The 20585-nt window shown below is 43.4% G+C and overlaps 1 protein-coding gene across 7 annotated transcripts; it reads right to left on the bottom strand.

Annotated features, from left to right (window-relative positions):
• Positions 1-1458: 1458 nt before the first annotated feature.
• On the bottom strand, positions 1459-14686 carry LOC120031184 (flotillin-1-like). Of its 7 annotated transcripts, none has more exons than XM_038976817.1 (12): positions 14563-14686; positions 13734-13795; positions 12870-12945; positions 12414-12504; positions 12118-12261; positions 6437-6556; positions 5771-6019; positions 5356-5537; positions 4152-4197; positions 2601-2738; positions 1895-2059; positions 1459-1674 (listed from the first exon to the last, which is right to left on the bottom strand). In XM_038976817.1, exons 2-12 carry the CDS (start codon positions 13774-13776, stop codon positions 1648-1650), a joined length of 1281 nt encoding a protein of 426 aa, XP_038832745.1. In that variant the 5' UTR covers positions 13777-13795; positions 14563-14686; the 3' UTR covers positions 1459-1647. The 7 variants fall into 7 exon arrangements, with proteins under 7 accessions (XP_038832745.1, XP_038832747.1, XP_038832746.1 ...); XM_038976819.1 differs by having other exon boundaries at positions 13734-13788; XM_038976818.1 differs by lacking the exon at positions 14563-14686 and adding an exon at positions 14271-14556.
• Positions 14687-20585: the final 5899 nt, after the last annotated feature.

Below are 20585 nucleotides of genomic sequence, written 5' to 3'. Positions count from 1 at the left end.
TTCCTTCCAATCACTTCACACAAAATCTCCACCTTTATGCAGTTCTAGCACAGCAGAAGCTCTGATCTAAGGCCTGTCTGTCTAATACGTCTAGGTTTAGAAACACACTGGAACTAAGCCAGAATGGTGTACATGACAATCTGTTGGATAAACACTATAGTAACAGAGAATCTGTAGTTCCTTTGGTAATTAGATTAGGTACCATCAGAGTCGGTACTCCATTGATTGTGTCTATGCCAGTATTGTACCAACACATAGAAGAGGTTTAGTGCCAACCCATCATGTAGTTTGTGATCTCATCCCCCACAAATGGCAGAGTCATGGCAAAAAGCCCACAAATCTTAAAACACAGACTTGCAGATTATGCTGTTTTTTGTATGTAACTTGGCTTCTACTGTAATATGGCTTGTACTGATATGATTAATTAGACTTTAAAACAAGGCACTGGCCATTCTAGAGGGTCATCTTAGAGATATCAGTAGATAGCCTGATCTAGGATCTACTGTCAGGGGAGCACATAGTGGAAAACTACTTTGTCCATAAGGTGGTAGACAGAGGTACTAGAATGCTGTAAGACATGCACAGAGCATGCAGAAGTCAACAAGCAGATAGAACATGTTTATGTATAAATAACATGACCACCATTATCTAAATTCTTATTGTGGACATATCTTCATTTTTCCCCAGTGAAAGTTAAAAGTATTTCTTCATTTGAAAAGCAATTGATAGCAACTAAGCAAGCTCCCAATGCTGGGAACCTTCTAGAACAACTGCAAATGTTGACAAAACAATCAGCTGACAAACCCAACAATGACATGGATGACCTCATACTGACACACTATTATTTCCTATGAACAATGAAAAGGCACTGAGAATGAAAACATTTCTCAAACACAACCACATCCCAATGAAATAACATTCTATGAATTACAACTAAAACACAACTATGTGACAGTGGAACAGTTTATATGGACCCAAACCTGTAGAGGGAGACAGAAAGGCAGGCTTGAAGCAGGGATTAAAACACACTGACACACTGATAACGGACGGGGGAAAGAGAGTAGAGAATGGTGGAGGAGGCCGAGTTACTACCAGAACTACGAAGGCTGTGTCATGCTAGTCCAAAGTGCTTTTCTTTCCTTCATCCAAGCTGAACTAACAGTTATAAATGACCAGGAGACACTAACTCCCCCAGTAGGCCTACAACATACAGCTTGGAACCATCCTCTGTTTTCAGATCAGTGCCAACAAGGACCAGGAAGCAAGAGGGGAGGCCGAATAAGAGTGTTGAGACATGCCCTAAGGAGACAGGCATGCAGACAGACAGACAGACAGGCAGACAGGCATGCAGACAGACAGGCATGCAGACAGACAGGCAGACAGGCAGACAGACAGGCAGACAGACAGGCATGCAGACAGGCATGCAGACAGACAGGCAGACAGACAGGCAGACAGACAGGCAGACAGACAGGAATGCAGACAGGCATGCAGACAGACAGGCATGCAGACAGACAGGCATGCAGACAGACAGGCCTGCAGACAGGCATGCAGACAACTACACTAGGTAATAGTAATTATAGGCACAAGGAGGCAGTATGGAGTTCCTGGTCTGACGGTGCAGACTGTCTCAGTCACTGGGCTCCAATCTCAGCCCATTCGGGCGGACAGGCCAACCTGTGAAAAGAAGGGGAGAGAATGTCAGTGTTTGTTGACAAATATGTTCACATACTGTATATGCACACACACACACACACACTATTTTCCTCTCTCTTACACACACACACACACACACACACACACACACACACACACACACACACACACACACACACACACACACACACACACACACACACACACACACACACACACACACACACACACACACACACACCTGTGAGATGCTGATTCCAGTGAGTTTCTCCACAGCAGCTGGTAGTCTGGTCATGATGTTCAGAACCTCTCCGGTCAGCTTGGCCGCGCCCACCTCACCCCCGCCGCTGGAAACCATGGTAACCTTCTGAGCCATGGAGAGGGGCCTGCTGATCTCCTCTGCTATCTAGAGGACAGGAGGAGTGATGGCAGCTTCAGGAAGAGAACAGCAGCAGACAGGACTGCAGTAACAGTACACTACATGTCCGTCTGTCATCTAATCAATCTGTCATCCAGCTATCCTTAACTACACTGAATCTGACCATTTATGCATCCATCAAGCCAATCTCTTCATCTCTCCATCCATCCGCTTAAACTCTCCATATCTACTGAATTGCTTTCCCATCAGTCCTTCTCCCTATCCGTGCACCCTCCCAGTCTCTAGTAGAACCAGTCCTCCTCCCAGTCTCTAGTAGAACCAGTCCTCCTCCCAGTCTCTAGTAGAACCAGTCCTCCTCCCAGTCTCTAGTAGAACCAGTCCTCCTCCCAGTCTCTAGTAGAACCAGTCCTCCTCCCAGTCTCTAGTAGAACCAGTCCTCCTCCCAGTCTCTAGTAGAACCAGTCCTCCTCCCAGTCTCTAGTAGAACCAGTCCTACTCCCAGTCTCTAGTAGAACCAGTCCTACTCCCAGTCTCTAGTAGAACCAGTCCTCCTCCCAGTGTGACTGACCAGTGGTAGTTTCTCCAGCAGCATGTCCACCATGGCTCCCTCCCCGTACTGTTTAAAGGCCTCAGCCTTCTTAGCCATCTGCTCTGCCTCGGCACGACCCTTAGCCTCCAGAGCAAACGCCTCAGCATCGCCCCTCATCTACACAGACAGGATAGAGACAGGGAGAGAACACATTAGTTCAAATAAACAAAGGTTGTATATATGAAAGAATAAATAAGAACACACTCAGTTGCCAGTTTATTAGGTACACCCATTAGTACCGGGTAGGGTCCAGAACAGCATGAATTCTTCGGGCATGGAAACGTTGCTCAATAATTGGTTTCAAGGGACCTACTCGTGTGCAAGGAAAACATTCCCCACACCATTACACCACCAGCCTGTACCATTAACACCACCAGCCTGTACCATTAACACCACCAGCCTGTACCATTAACACCACCAGCATGTACCATTAACACCACCAGCCTGTACCATTAACACCAGGCTGGATGGGGCCATGGAGTCATGCTGCTTACACCAAATCCTGACCCTGCCACCAGCATGACGCAACAGGAACCGGGATTCGTCGAGCCAGGCAATGTTTTTCCACTCCTCAATTGTCTAGTGTTGGTGATCGCGTGCCCACTGGAGCCGATAGGAGTGGAACCCGGTGTGGTCGTCTGCTGCAATAGCCCATCCGTGACAAAGACTGACGAGTTGTGCCTTTCGAGATGTCGTTCTGCGCCGCTATTTGCCTGTTTGTGGCCCACCTCTTAGCACGATTCTTGACGTTCTCCTCCGACCTCTCTCCTCAACGAGCTGTTTTCACCCACAGGACTGCCACTGACTGGATGTGTTTTGTTTGTCGCACCATTCTCAGTAAACCCTAGACACTCGGTAAACCTCAGCTGTTTCTGAGATACTGGAACCAGTGCGCCTGGCACCGACGATCACACCACGCTCAAAGTCGCTTAGGTCACTCGTTTTGCCCATTCTAACATTCATTTGAACAGTAACTGGATGCCAGTCTGCCTGCTTTATATAGCAGGCCACATGAATCAGTCTCTGTAGGAGCAAACCATTTCCATGAACAGGGTGGTGTACCTAATAAACTTCTGAACCACGAGACACAGGTGGGTGGTTGTTTTATGAAAAATATATCCAAATGGGAAATGGACTGTTTAATAAGGATGTGTATAATATATGAAACAGGAAGAGAGAGAACTTATCTGAAAGTAGGGTTATATTAAGGGAAGTGAGCGATGTCTACAAAGAAGGAGACAAGGAAGTTAGAATAGAGACGGGAAGAGGAACAGAGAACAACAACCTCAATATGGAGAGAGGGGAGGCAGGGGGGAGATAAAGAGAGCAAGTGGATGAATGAGAGGGTGGAAGTGACAGGCTGTCAGGGGAGAAGCTAAGACAGGAGGCATATCAGATAGCTATTGTACTGGGTGTGAAGAGACTGATAACAGGAGTGACAGGAGAATGGAGGGGAGTGATAGAGAAGAGACAGAGGAGAGGGGGGGGGGGGGGGGGGCGACGAGAGAAGGGAGGCGATGCTGAACTCACTCTGATGGACTCTGCCTCTGCCTCAGCCTCCATGATGAGCTGTGCACTGTGAAAGAGAGAGACAGCTTGAGTTGAGCTGAACAAATGTTGGACCTTTAACAGGACTCACTGTCCAGGACTACTGACTACTACGGAACGGAACATACCCACAGTTCTGACATTACATTTACATTACATTTAAGTCATTTAGCAGACGCTCTTATCCAGAGCGACTTACAAATTGGAAAGTTCATACATATTCATCCTGGTCCCCCCGTGGGAATTGAACCCTGGTCCCCCCGTGGGAATTGAACCCACAACCCTGGCGTTGCAAGCGCCATGCTCTACCAACTGAGCCACACGGGACCACGTGACATACCCCCAGCATTCCTTTTTATGGTGACAATAAGGCCATTTTTAAATTAGTTTTTTATACCTTTATTTAACTAGGCAAGTCAGTTAAGATAAATTCTTATTTTCAATGACGGCCTAGGAACAGTGGGTTAACTGCCTTGTTCAGGGGCAGAACAACAGATTTGTACCTTGTCAGCTCGAGGATTCGATCTTGCAACCTTTCGGTTAGTCACCTTTCGGTTACTAGTCCAACGCTCTAACCACTAGGCTACGCTGCCACCCCAATTTGCTGTTTCCTTTAAAAGTATTGTAATTAGACCAAAACAGTATCTCAAAGAAATAGCAATGGTGAACTTGATCAAATGTCCTGGGCGGCCTGTATCTGACCGTTTCTGAAAGACAGAAACAATTGCAAATGGTTGTGGACCTGTAAATAGATCGTTTGCAATAATGTTTTGCATTCACTTTTTCCCAAACATAAATATGCTGCACTGCCCACGAAATCTCAAACATGGTGTACCCGGGAAAAAATGACAACTACTATTCTGCAATGATCATTATTTTAGAATGCAAAAATAACAGCAAATGATTACATCTTGTTATTATATTTAGCTACTTGTTTTTAGTTATGAATAAGAGTGTCCTCATAAATTCTTCATTTGCACAAGGTTATTTTTGCCTTTTAACAATGCACCACTAGAAACGTTGTGTACACATGGTCTAGAGTCTGCAGGAGGAGAAGTACATTCTCACCTCAAGTTTAGTTTTTATAACTGACAACTTTTGCGTGAAAACTGGCGCATGCAGGTTTTGGGGCATATTTTGTGCATACGAAACGTTTCTAAATGAGGCCCTGGGTTATGTAACATACCGTTCAGCCTCAGCCAGTCTCTCCAGACGGTATCTCTCTGCCTCAGCAGGCTTCTTCACCTTGGCCTCCAGCTCCATCTCCTTGCGGGTGATCTCCTGCTCCTGGAGCATGATCTGCTGAGACCTCTCCACCACCTTCACCTGCATCGTCTCCTCCTCAATCCGCTGCTTCGTCTTCGCCACCTACATAACCCCAATAACACAACCGATTTAGAAAAAACACTCAGACACTTCACATCAAAAGTGATGGCAGTGGAGGGAATTTGAGGATCATGCACATGTCTCAAGTTAGGATTCTGCCCTGTGTAAATAAACGGGAATATTTTCCGTTATTAGAACACGACACACTGCCTCGGCTGTGTTGGGCATCTGAATGAGAGTATCATTGCACGGCCCAGAGTTTGGTGGTAGGATACCTGCAGCTGATAGGCCATCTCAGACTCTGCCTTCTTGGTGTTGACCTCGTAGTCATAGGAGGCCTTCTTCAGCTCGTAGTCTCTCTGGGCTTTGGCCATCTCGATCTCATTCAGATACTGGGCCGACACCTTCTCCTGCATGGCCTGGGCCTCACGGATCACCGCGTCTCGTTTGTACTGAGCCTCTCCGATCCTGGCATCCTTCTGCACCTGAGCTGTCCTAGCTTTACCCAGGGAGGTGAGGTAGTCCTGACAGAGACAGTGTTATTATTAGTAGTATTATTATTATAATAAACCTGGTAGTTTTGGTCCAGCATGCTGATTGGCTGAAACAGCATTTCAGCCGTGTGTATATCAGGCAATATACCACAAAAATACTTACTGTTCTATTTATGTTCATAACCTGTTATAATAGCAATAAGGCACCTCAGGGGTTTGTGGTATATGGCCAATATACCACGGCTAAGGGCTGTATCCAGGCAGAACAGTAAACAAGTATTTTGTGCAGGAATTTGTCTTTCATTCTCAAACACTGACTTTTAAAAGACATTTACATTTTTACCAAATCTGTGCTAATATCTCAATTTCAGACTGTTTTCTGTAATAACAATCCTTGTGTGACCTTCATACTGTAACGTCACTGTATATTTGTCAGAGTGAACAAACCTGGTCGTCGTGAACGTCTTTGAGTGTGTAGCTGACCACGCCGATGCCCATGTTGACCAGGTCAGAGGAGGCCACCTTGAACACCTGCTCAGAGAACTTCTTACGGTCCTGGTAGATCTCCTACAGGGGAAGGATAATATAATAATACCATTTAGGAGACACTTGTATACATTTTCATATTGGTGGCCCCAACGTGGATCTAACCCATGAACCCTGGCGTTGCAAGCACCATGCTCTACTAACGGAGCCACACAGGACAAGTGGGTTGTTTACGTGCTGCTGTGCAGTTTGTTGCTAACGTTTCTTTGCTACCTGCCAACTTTACCATTTTTATTATTTCCCCCCCCGCACAACTTTTTTCATTCAACTTTTTCACCCTGGACGCTTTATCTGGACATGGTTCTACACGACCTCCACCAGCCGAAGCTAAGTAGTTAAACCTTCTAATTGCAGTTGCTGTACTCATAATATACAGGAGAACGATCGCCTTATGGCGAGGATAGCCGTGCTGCAAGCCCAGCTTCAGACGCAATCGTCAGGCAAGGGTCATTTCAGTGTGTGAAAGGATGAAACAGCGTCTGTGCCACCAGTAAGTACAGATAGTAACGTTAGTATAAATCCCCTCGCACGGTCCCCGCAGCCGGACAACTTTCTCATGGCTTCTGGAAGGAAATGCTGTAGGAATGCTCAACAGGTGTCGCTCATTCAGCCGACAGAAACTTTCAACCGGTTCTCCCCATTAAGCAACGAGTCGGTCCAAGTCTTCTCTCCACCCGTTACGGGGTCTGAGACGCCGAAGCCTCCTACCATAAGCTCTGACAAATTGAACACCCTAGTCATTGGCAACTCCATTACCTGCAGTATTAGACTTAAAAATAATCATCCAGCGATCATACATTGTTTACCAGGGGGCAGGGCTACCGACATTAAGGCTAATCTGAAGATGGTGCTGGCTAAAGCTAAAACTGGCGAGTGTAGAGAGTATAGGGATATTGTTATCCACGTCGGCACCAATGATGTTAGGATGAAACAGTCAGAGGTCACCAAGCAGTCTCTCACAACTCAATAGCTGGTTGAAAACAGGACCAAGCCTGGCCTGCTGAGGAGTGACGGACTCCATCCTAGCTGGAGGGGTGGTCTCATCTTATCTATGAACATAGACAGGGCTCTAACTCTGCACCTTATCTCCACCATGAGATAAGGTGCAGGCAAGGCAGCAGGCTGTCAGCCAGCCTGCCAGCTTAGTGGAGTCTGCCACTAGCACAGTCAGTGTAGTCAGCTCAGCTATCCCCATTGAGACCATGTCTGTGCCTCGACCTAGGTTGGGCAAAACTAAACATGGCGGTGTTCGCCTTAGCAATCTCACTGGAATAAAGACCTCCTCCATTCCTGTCATTATTGAAGGATATTGTGATATCTCACATCTCAAAATAGGGCTACTTAATGTTATATCCCTCACTTCCAAGGCAGTTATAGTCAACGAACTAATCACTGATCATAATCTTGATGTGATTAGCCTGACTGAAACATGGCTTAAGCCTAATGAATTTACTGTGTTAAATGAGACCTCTCCTCCTGGTTACACTAATGACCATATCCCCCGCGCATCGGCGCAAAGGCGGAGGTGTTGCTAACATTTACGATAGCAAATTTCAATTTAGCAAAAAAAGCCTACGTTTTCATCTTCTAGTCATGAAATCTATGCAGCCTACTCAATCACTTTTTATAGCTACTGTTTACAGGCCTCCTGGGCCATATACAGTGTGCCTCACTGAGTTCCCTGAATTCCTATCGGACCTTGTAGTCATGGCAGATAATATTCACATTTTTGGTGACTTGAATACTCACATGGAAAAGTCCACAGACCCACTCCAAAAGGCTTTCGGAGCCATCATCGACTCAGTGGGTTTTGTCCAACATGTCTCTGGACCTACTCACTGCAACAGTCATACTCTGGCCCTAGTTTTGTCCCGTGGAATAAATATGGTGAATCTTAATGTTTTTCCTCATAATCCTGGACTATCGGACCACCATTTTTAACATTTGCAATCGCAACAATCTGCTCAGACCCCAACCAAGGATCAAACGCCGTGCTATAAATTCTCAGACAACCCAAAGATTCCTAGATGCCCTTCCAGACTCCCTCCACCTACCCAAGGTCGTCAGAGTACAAAATCAGTTAACCACCAAAGTGAGGAACTAAATTTAACCTTGCGTAACACCCTAGATGCAGTCGCAACCCAAAAAACAAACAAAATTTGTCATAAGAAACTAGCTCCCTGGTATACAGAAAATATCAGAGCCCTGAAGCAAGCTTCCAAAAAATTGGAACGGAAATGGCGCTACACCAAACTGGAAGTCTTCCGACTAGCTTGGAAAGACAGTACTGTGCAGTATCGAAGAGCCCTCACTGCTGCTCAATCATCCTATTTTTCCAACTTAATTGAGGAAAATAAGAACAATCCAACATTTCTTTTTGATACTGTCGCAAAGCTAACTAAAATGCAGCATTCCCCAAGAGAGGATGGATTTCACTTCAGCAGTGATAAATTCATGAACTTCTTAGACAAAAATATCATGATCATTAGAAAGCAAATTACGGACTCCTCTTTAAATCTGTGTATTTCTCCAAAGCTCAGTTGCCCTGAGTCTGCACAACACTGCCAGGACCTAGGGACCTAGGGAGACACACAAGTTTTTTTAATACTATATCTCGACACATTGATGAAAATAGTCTTGGCCTCTAAACCGTCAAGCTGCATACTGGAGCCTATTCCAACGAAACAACTGAAAGAGCTGCTTCCTGTGCTTGGCCCTCCTATGTTGAACATAATAATAGGCTCCCTATCCACCGGATGTGTACCAAACTCACTAAAAGTGGCAGTAATAAAGCCTCTCTTGAAAAAGCCTAACCTTGACCCAGAAAATATAAAAAAGTATTGGCCTATATCGAATCTCCCATTCCTCTCAAAAACTTTTGAAAAAGCTGTTGCGTAGCAACTCACTGCCTTCCTGAAGACAAACAATGTATACGAAACGCTTCAGTCTGGTTTTAGACCCAATCATAGCACTGAGACTGCACTTGTGATGGTGGTAAATTACCTTTTAATGACGTCAGATCAAGGCTCTGCATCTGTCCTCATGCTCCTTGACCTTAGTGCTTCTTTTGATACCATCGATCACCACATTATTTTGGAGAGACTGGGAACCCAAATTTGTCTACACGGACAAGTTCTGGCCTGGTTTAGATCTTATCTGTCAGAAAGAAATCAGTTTGTCTCTGTGGATGGTTTGTCATCTGACAAATCAACTGTACATTTCGGTGTTCCTCAAGGTTCCGTTTTAGGACCACTATTGTTTTCACTATATATTTTACCTCGTAGTGATGTCATTCGGAAACATAATGTTAACTTTCACTTCTATGCGGACGATGCACAGCTGTACATTTTGATGAAACATGGTGAAGCCCCAAAATTGCCCTCCCTGGAAGCCTGTGTTTCAGACATAAGGAAGTGGATGGCGGCAAATGTTTTACTTTTAAACTCGGACAAAACAGAGATGCTAGTTCTAGGTCCCAAGAAACAAAGATAGCTTCTGTTGGATCTGACAATTTATCTTGATGGTTGTACAGTCATCTCAAATAAAACTGAAGGACCTCGGTGTTACTCTGGACCCTGATCTCTCTTTCGACGAACATATCAAGAACATAGCAAGGACAGATTTTTTCTGATCTTCGTAACATTGCTAAAATCAGAAACTTTGTCCAAAAATTATGCAGAAAAATTAATCCATGCTTTGTCACTTCTAGATTAGACTACTGCAATGCTCTACTTTCCGGCTAAAGCACTAAATAAACTTCAGTTAGTGCTAAACACGGCTGCTAGAATCTTGACTAGAACCCAAAAATTGTATAATATTACTCCAGTGCTAGCCTCTCTACACTGGCTTCCTGTTAAGGCTTGGGCTGATTTCAAGGTTTTACTGCAAACCTACAAAGCATTACATAGGCTTGCTCCTACCTATATTTCCGATTTGGTCCTGCTGTACATACCTACACGTACGCTACAGTCACAAGACGCAGGCCTCCTTACTGTCCCTAGAATTTCTAGGCAAACAGCTGGATGCAGGGCTTTCTCCTATAAAGCAACATTTTTATGGAATGGTCTGCCTATCCATGTGAGAGACGCAGACTCGGTCTCAACCTTTAAGTCTTTATTGAAGACTCATCTCTTCAGTAGGTCCTATGTCTAAGTGTAGCCTGGCCCATGGGTGTGAAGGTGAACGGAAAGGCACTGGAGCGACAAAACCACCCTTAACTGGCCGGGTTCCACTCGCTCCACTGGGATTCTCTGCTTCTAACCCTATTACGGGAGCTGAGTCACTGGCTTACTGGTGCTCTTCCATGCCGTCCCTAGGAGGGGTGCGTCACTTGAGTGGGTTGAGTCACTGACGTGATTTTCCTGTCCGGGTTGGCGCCCCCCTCAGGTTTGTGGAAATCTTTATAGGCTATACTCAGCCTTGTTTCAGGGTAGTAGGTTGGTGGTTGAAGATATCCCTCTAGTGGTGTGGGGGCTGTGATTTGGCAAATTGGGTGGGGTTATATCCTGCCTGTTTGGCCCTGTCTGGGGGTATCGTTGGACAGGGCCAGTATTTATGCTGCAATAGTTTATGTGTCCGGGGGCTCTCTCTCTCTCTCCCCCTCCCCTAGGACCATGTTTCAGGACTACCTGGCCTGATGACACCTTGCTTTCCCCAGTCCACCTGGTCAAGCTGCTGCTCCAGTTTCAACTGTTCTGCCTGCGGCTATGGAATCCTGACCTATTCACTGGACATGCTACCTTGTCCCGGACCTGCTGTTTTGGACTCTCTCTCTACCGCACCTCGTCTCTAACTCTGAATGATGGGCTATGAAAAGCCAACTGACATTTACTCCTGAGGTGCTGACCTGTTGCACCCTCTCTAACCACTGTGATTATTATTATCTGACCCTGCGGGTCATCTATGAAGGTTTGAACATCTTGGCCACGTTCTGTTATAATCTCCACCCGGCAAAGCCAGAAGAGGACTGGCAACCCCTCAGAGCCTGGTTCCTCTAGGTTTCTTCCTAGGTTCCGGCATTTCTAGGGAGTTTGTCCTAGCCACCGTGCTTCTACATCAACATTGCTTGCTGTTTGAGGTTTTAGGCTGAGTTTCTGTACAGCACTTTGTGACATCAGCTGATGTAAAAAGGGCTTTATAAATAAATTTGATTGATTGATTGATAAGGGTCGACCAGCCATAACGAGTGTACCCATGAGTGTTCCTGTCAAATTGGCCTGGTCTGAGGGGCTTGTCCCTTCTAGTATTTCTGTATTTACGTGGGGAGTGGGTGACACCAGTAGCACACTGAGGAGATCAGACAGAGCTACACAGGAAGTAAATGACAGACCAGGGGAATGAAAGGAGACGTGTTACTATTACATATCTTATAATATCTATAATCCGTTATTGCTCTAAGTTGCCAGGCAGGTTTGCTAGCCTTTTGGTAAGTTATGAGAAAGGTCAACGATGAGAAAAACAAGCTATGGCTTGTAGGTTGAAGTCAGCGAGACATTCAGCAATTCAAAAGACCAAGTCACTCCTTTAGGAAGAGAAAAATGGCACATGCCCTTTATCAGGACATGGTGAGGTGTGTAGCCTACCTCAACAGTCAGATGGGCGATGATGGCCCTCTGGTGCCCCTCCAGTGTTTCCAGGGCGATGTTGGAGACCTCAGCCTCAGACTTCCCCATGAACATCTGACAGGCCGTGGCCAGCATCTCCTTGTTCTGACCCTGGATCTTCACCTGTCAGAGGTCAGGGGTTAGAGGTCAAAGATCACATAGGACAAATAGGGATTCCATGTGAGGTCAAATGTACCTATCCAATCAGAATACATGGCTACTTTCACATGTACACGAAGTGTGTAGGGGCTGGGTGTTGACTTCTAAGTCCATACTTGGGCGATGCCAGTGACAGAGATGGGCACTCCATGACGGGTGTACACCTTATCACTCTTCACATTCAGAGTCAGGATGTTCAGAGTGATCCTAACAGAGACCGAGAGAGAGAGAGAAGAGGGTAAGTGGTTCAAAGAGGGAAAGTACAGTGAGAGTAGAGAAGGGGATAGTGAGAGGGATGGAGAAGAAAGTGAGTCAGACAGAGAGAGTAACCACGGCTACAGGTGGAGGCTACAAATGACAGATAGATTGTGTTGCATTATAAGCTTAAAATAGTAGCCTGGTATTCATATAGGCTTACTCATTTAACCACTAACGTTACAGTAACAGTAGAGAATACACAGGGTACTATGGGGCCTTTTTCTCTATACATTAATAGAATCCCTGAATGAAACCTGGATAGATGAATGGATGGATAGATAACTGAAAGAAGAAGTGGAGGGAGAGATAGCCACCTCTGGATCTGTTGAATACAGGGGAGGACAAACACTCTACCTCCAGCGATCATTAGAGGAGGGGAACGACCAAAGCCTGGAGGAGAAGTGAAGAAGAGAAAGGGCAATCAGACTTTGACAGAGAACAGGGGGAAAAATTGCCTTAGTATATACTAAAAGGAGTGGGTTATTTGAAAATATAAAAGATGAGTTTACATTAGGCTATACTCTCTTGTCAACACAGTAGTGCACACAATTAAGACTGAGTCTATGACATATATTAATTTGCCTACATATAGGACTACATTGCTGCACCACATTCCATACAATGTAAGTGAGGAGCTAGCCTATTGACAGCTGGTATTGTACAATGTTTACAAAGTACTGTACTGTTTGAGCTGAACCCGATTAGAGATTCCTGTCCTGGTTTACTACACACTGTGACATCCGGGGCACGTTCAGCAGGACACAATGTTTTGTAACATTCAGATAGAAATAAGAATATAGGACAAACATGCCTCTCCGACATGTAGATCAAGGAATCACGTTGGCTCTATTAATGACTTTTCTATCAGCAAAGTTTAACAACTGAAAGTGGCCCAGAGTTGCTAAATGGTATCACATGACATTTGAGATAGGCTAAAGTGAGTCACATGTCACGTGGCCCTGCATTACGTTTACTGTTACTTGTACCGTAAACAATCACATACAGTAAACATCATAGGCCTATTACTGTTTCAAGAAGGGTCATAACAATATTGGGCCATGTAGGGCGATGGGGGTACGGTTGTGTAGATTACCCAACCTGTTTTTTTTGGAGGGTTCTGTATTGTGTCATGTAAGATTATGTTAATAAATATTAACACATAAAACAAAACATCTTACCAGACACCACCATGGCTTCATTGGGTCCACATGTGTAGAACATCTTGATTTAGACCTAAGAGCTGTTTTGGTTAAGATTGTCAACACAGTCTCCACTTGGTTGGCCTAATCTTTCAAGAATCCCTGGGGTAGTAACGTTACTTGTCTTTTGCTGTTAGTTCCAATTCCAAATAGTTACTTTTGTGGTTAGTACTTGTGCTGAGAAAAAGTAGGGCAATCAACTTGTGAAAAAGTGACAGAAAGTCTGGGTGTAGACCAGACTACAGTTTAGAGAGAACGTTATTTGGCAGAATGGGACAAAGCAAAGGCGTTCCATCTCATCTGGGATCTAAACAGATTAAATTAGCCATGTGGATCCTCGTGAATCCATGGCTTATGCCGGAAAGTACATTATAATAGTTACCGTCTGCCAAGATGTTACAGCTAGCTACATAGCTACCACATATATAGTTTTTCTACTGTCTCTGGTTACTATAGCTAGCTATGTCAACAATGTGAATGTTAAATACAGTAGCTAGCTAACGTCAGTGCATTTACCATAGCCGTGTGCTCTAGTCGATTCTGTCACCCATACTGATCCTCCCTATTCTGTCTCCCGGCATCACCCCTCAATAACCACAGCAAATATTATATTTATCTCATCACAGCAAAGTCTGACCACACTGTCAAGTACGTAGCTACCTAACTTGCTACTCGATGCCCCCGCCTCAACCAAATTAGCTAGTTTATGCTTGCTGGTTGAAAATCCAACGTTTACATTACGCTAGCGAGGTCCATAACAACCACAAACAAGAAACAAATACTTGTTATCTTGCCTACTGTAACTTACCAATCAATTCTCCCTAAATATATGTTTCCCTAAATCTTCGTGTACACTCCAGATGGTTTCAATATACTCCGATTTACGTGACTTGACAACTGGCTCAAATACTGTAATTGCAACAAAATGTTACTTAATGGAGAGCAAATGCAGACCACGCCTCCCTTAGGAGTATAATGGAAATAACGCCCTCTGGTGGTCAAACTGCAGACATTCGTTTAAAAAGGGAAATGTTAGGGGCGCAGGGGGAAAAATAAGGGAATTGTTAGGGGCTTGGGAGCAACATAGGTTGTCTACCTTTTTGCTTTGAGGAGGGTTGTGTTTTTTTTATTGGGCACAGGGGAGGGTAGTGCATTTTTTCCATGGTTTATATTCGCTCTTTTGCATTATTTATTCTATCCTAGCTAGCCACATTTCCTCATCTGCTTGCATGCACCTCCCCTATATCAAGGTGTTTTGGTACTTCCCTTTTGCACTGCGCTTTTCGGGGTGCTAACTTTTACTACCACAGGTCAATGTAGTGTACCAGTTGTCTATCCTGTCATAGTGACAATACTGGAAAGTGGATCGTTTGTCAAGATCTGCAATAGGCAGATAACTAGCAATCATACCACACATAAAAGCATCCAAAGCCTGATCAATTTTCAAAATGAACCCACAAGAAAAAATATGAATAGCTAATAGGCAGAGGAGAGGCGAGGTGTATCCTTGTGCATGAAATAAGTATTTGCATTCACCCCCTTATTTTATTCTTATTTTTTTTGCACTGACTCCCTTGCACAGGATCAATGTACACGCACTGGACTCTAACCAAACACTCACACATGCTACACTGACACTCCAACACACACACACGGACACACACAAAACACGTGCATGCATATTGACAACGCCACACACACACACACACACACACACTGCTGCTACTCTCTGTTTATTATCTATGCATAGTCACTTTACCCCTACCTACATGTACAGTTGAAGTCAGAAGTTTACATACACCTTAGCCAAATACAGTTAAACAATTCCTGACATTTAATCCTAGAAACAATTCCCTGTCTTAGATCAGTTTGGATCACCACTTTATTTTAATAATGTGAAATGTCAGAATAATAGTAGAGAATGATTTATTTCAGCTTTTATTTATTTCCTCACATTCCCAGTGGGTCAGAAGTTTACATACACTCAATTAGTATTTGGTAGCATTGCCTTTAAATTGTTTAACTTGGGTCAAACGTTTCGGGTAGCCTTCCACAAGCTTCCCACCATATGTTGGGTGAATTTTGTCCCATTCCTCCTGACAGAGCTGGTGTAACTGAGTCAGGTTTGTAGGCCGCCTTGCTCGCACACGCTTTTTCAGTTCTGCCCACAAATTTTCTATAGGGTTGAGGTCAGGGCTTTGTGATGGCCACTCCAATACCTTGACTTTGTTGTCCTTAAGCCATTTTGCCACAACTTTGGAAGTATGCTTGGGGTCATTGTCCATTTGGAAGACCCATTTGCAACCAAGCTTTAACTTCCTGACTGATGTCTTGAGATATTGCTTCAATATATCCACATTATTTTCCTACCTCATGATGCCATCTATTTTGTGAAGTGCACCAGTCCCTCCTGCAGCAAAGCACCCCCACAGCATGATGCTGCGGGGGTGCCACCCCCGTGCTTCACGTTTGGGAGGGTGTTCTTCGGCTTGCAAGCATCCCCCTTTTTCCTCCAAACATAACGATGGTCATTATGGCCAAACAGTTCTATTTTTGTTTCATCAGACCAGAGGACATTTCTCCAGAAAGTACGATCTTTGTCCCCATGTGCAGTTGCAAACCATAGTCTTGCTTTTTTATGGCGGTTTTGGAACAGTGGCTTCTTCCTTGCTGAGCGGCCTTTCAGGTTATGTCGATATAGGACTCATTTTACAGTGGATATAGATGCTTTTGTACCTGTTTCCTCGAGCATCTTCACAATGTCCTTTGCTGTTGTTCTGGGATTGATTTGCACATTTCGCACCAAAGTACGTTCATCTCTAGGAGACAGAACGCTTCTCCTTCCTGAGCGGTATGACGGCTGCGTGGTCCCATGGTGTTTATACTTGCGTACTATTGTTTGTACAGATGAACGTGGTACCTTCAGGCATTTGGAAATTGCTCCCAAGGATGAACCAGACGTGTGGAGGTCTACAATTTTTTTTCTGAGGTCTTGGCTGATTTCTTTTGATTTTCCCATGATGTCACGCAAAGAGGCACTGAGTTTGAAGGTAGGCCTTGAAATACATCCACAGGTACACCTCCAATTGACTCAAATTATGTCAATTAGCCTATCAGAAGCTTCTAAAGCCATGACATAATTTTCTGGAATTTTCCAAGCTGTTTAAAGGCAGTCATCTTAGTGTATGTAAACTTCTGACCCACTGGAATTGTGATACAGTGAATTATAAGTTAAATAATCTGTCTGTAACAATTGTTGAAAAATTACTTGTGTCATGCACAAAGTAGATGTCCTAACCGACTTGCCAAAACTATAGTTAGTTAACAAGAAATTTGTGGAGTGGTTGAAAAACGAGTTTTAATGACTCCAATCTAAGTATATGTAAACTTTAGACTTCAACTGTACATATTACCTCAATTACCTCAACTTACCCGTACCCTTGCACATTGACTCGATACTGGTACCCTTGTATATATCCTCGTTATTGTTATTTTATTGTGTTACTATTTGTCCTTTAGTCTATTTAGCAAACTTTTTTTTTTACTCTGTATTGTTGGTTAAGGGCTAGTAAGTAAGCATTTCACGGCGCATGTGACAAATACAATTCAATTTGATTTGAACAGTGAAGACATGAGACATGCAGCTCAAAAAGCTCCCCTATTAATCTTGTTTAGGGACAATACAGTTATCCTACCTAGACGAACTGACAGCACCACAGTACAATGAATAATTGCATTATTGTTTTCAAGTGAGTACAGAATTCTACTCTAGGCTGCTGTGAAAATGTAAGGTTTCCATCCAACCTTTTTATGGGAGTAAAGTACATGTCAGATAAGAAATGTAATGACATTATGGGAAAGCATGCAGTTTATTAGACTACAGATGAAATAAGTTGGTGATGAAATTCACAGGGTGGTGAAAGTGCACAGTGATGAGCTTAATGCTGCTTTCAATAAATATCAAGGGTGTTATTCTGGTGACATGACGATCGATGCATGGCTGCTGTTTGACAAATACAAATAATCTCGCACTTTTGTCCATAATAGTCTCCCCACAGTGGAGATGTCACAATTCCCAGAAATCTAGCTGTCAAACAAGGAAATGGTTCCAATAATTTTCACATCCTTAATATTTCCCATAGGGGATTTAAGAAACACTTAAAATAAGGGCTTGCCCTGGCATGACGTTTTGATCACCATGTAAATCTCTCTCGAAACAAGGTGACTGTGCCACAAAAGCATGCTTAAGTGACAAAGTCCAAATCCACATTTATAAACACCTGGTCACCACAGTTGTTATTTGCAGTTGTAAACCTTATTGTGAGTTAATTCTATGAGGGGGAAGGGTGTGCCATTTTTACAGTACAAGGGAAGGGTCATGTGAAACTATGTTTTAATGTTGGGGATGGGGGTGCATTTTTTTTATGTCACCTTCAGTTGAACCCCCCCAGTAAATTTCGAACTGTCAGTTAAAGGTTCAACTTCAGGACTGAAAATATCATAAAAACTTTTAAATTCACCAGAGTTGGGGGTAAATGTAATGTAATGTAATGTCTATAAGTAGTAATTTAGTTGTTTGTTCATAAATATAATTTCAATACACTTCGTGAATGGGGTATGAATAGAAATTAAATCGATCTCCACCCTATTATATGAAAATCACTCCCAGTCTCCAGCCCAGCTCCCGCAGTCTCTCTCTGGACCCAGTCAAGAGGATTACCATTCTCCTAGCAGTAGGATATTATACTGGCAGCACGATCATAGACTATAAAAAAAAACAAGAGGCCCCCTGCAAAGACATGCTAAACTTGGGAATATCCTTTTTTTTGCACTCTAGTGCAGTACAACAGTTTTTCACTGCATTACAACCACCTCTGAAAAAATAAATGGATAATTTGACATATTGTAACGGCAGCCTTCCCTCTCTTCACGAGAAGAGAGGGTGTAACAGGGATCGGACCAACACGCAGCGTAGCCAGTGCTCAACATGTTTAATAAAACGATAAACAGTGAACACTTAACACGATACAAAATAACAAATGTGGCAAACCGATACAGCCCTATCTGGTGCAGCGAAAACACAAAGACAGGAAACAACCACCCACAATCTCCAACACAAAACAAGCCACCTAAATATGATTCCCAATCAGAGACAACACAAAACACCTGCCTCTGATTGAGAACCATATTAGGCCAAACCTAGAAACAGACAAACTAGACACACAACATAGAATGCCCACCCAGCTCACGTCCTGACCAACACTAAAACAAGCAAAACACACAAGAACTATGGTCAGAACGTGACACATATTCTATTATTTATACCAGCATTTCTTTTAAAAGTTTACAGAAATACTGTCATGTCGAAAGCTATTGTGTAAGCTATATTTAAAGAAATACACTTCTAATAAAATATGTGTTATTGGAATTACTCAATAGAGTCTGCAAAACTTAAATGGGTCTCTTGTGCTGGGCAACGGGTTTAATACAGAGTACTGGTGACTCCTTACTTCACCCACTTCTTTCTCTTCAACGCAATACATGGTATTACCTTGGTCCAAGAAGGTCCAAGAACTCCTGGCACAAGCTGTGTTCTATCTGGTGTCATAAGAGAAGAAACACAGTGGAAAAGTATTACATTTTCTTAAAAAAGACAAAAGTCATCTGTGCTCTGACAAATGCACAAAGAATGACTCATCGAGTTCTAAACAAAAGCAACCAGAACTCTTCCATCTCCACATACTAAAGAGGATCATTAAGCCACGACAACAGGTGGTTCAAGGATAGAATAATTGACAGGTACAATGATCTTTTGAAGTCACATCTGAAAGAACAAATTGTGTTAATGTCCCTTGCATCTTTTGCAAGTCAGGAATTACAGAGTCTGTTTTGTTACAGCAAAGAGATTACACCAAATGGGCCTGGAATGGTGCACAATTGGTGGCTTTTGAGCATGTGATATTGCCTGTGAACTTAAAGTCACATTGGACAGTTATAGCCATAGATATGCAACATATACTGTAGTTAGCAACAGTAATTGCATAACATTCCATTACAATGATGGATTCATGTGAAAGAGAATGAAAGGATAAACTTCTTCCACTTCAGAAATACCTGGCATTACAGTATCTGTGTCACGCCCTGACCTTAGAGATCCTTTTTATGTCTCTATTTTGGTTTGGTCAGGGCGTGAGTTGGGGTGGGCATTCTATGTTTTGTGTTCTATGTTTTCTATTTCTGTGTGTTTGGCTGGGTGTGGTTCTCAATCAGTGGCAGCTGTCTATCGTTGTCTCTGATTGAGAACCATACTTAGGTAGCCTTTTCCCACCTGTGTTTTGTGGGTAGTTGTTTTCTGTTTTGTGTCTGCACCAGACAGAGCTGTTTCGGTTTTGTCGTTTTTTGTTATTCAGTGTTTAGTTTTATGAATAAATCATGAACACTTACCACGCTGCGCTTTGGTCCACTTCTTCATGCAACGATGGCCGTTACAATCTGGCAATGTATGGATTTGTGGTGGATGTGACACTAAACTTTGAATTTCCTCATCGGTGTCCCTATTTTAGAAAACAGTCAGACGGTAGTGGTGTTTATGTGTACTTATTCTCTAAAGCAGTCTTATTAGAGGTCAATGTGGGTACACTTTGTCACAATGGTATGCGATGGTATGTTTTAATTGAGTTATCAGAGAGAAAATTACTACATAATGAATTTTAAACTCTACAGAAAATGACTACTGACCTTGATAGATAATAAACACCTCTCTGTATTATGTATTATCTTTCAATCTTGTCTCTGTTATTGGTTTAGAAAACGTGGTTAATGGGCCTTTAA

Source organism: Salvelinus namaycush, chromosome 37 (genome assembly GCF_016432855.1).
Source record: "Salvelinus namaycush isolate Seneca chromosome 37, SaNama_1.0, whole genome shotgun sequence".
In the NCBI taxonomy this organism is placed as follows: Eukaryota; Metazoa; Chordata; class Actinopteri; order Salmoniformes; family Salmonidae; genus Salvelinus; species Salvelinus namaycush.
Note: the sequence above shows the minus strand (reverse complement) of the source record. Positions and strands in the feature narration are given on the sequence as shown.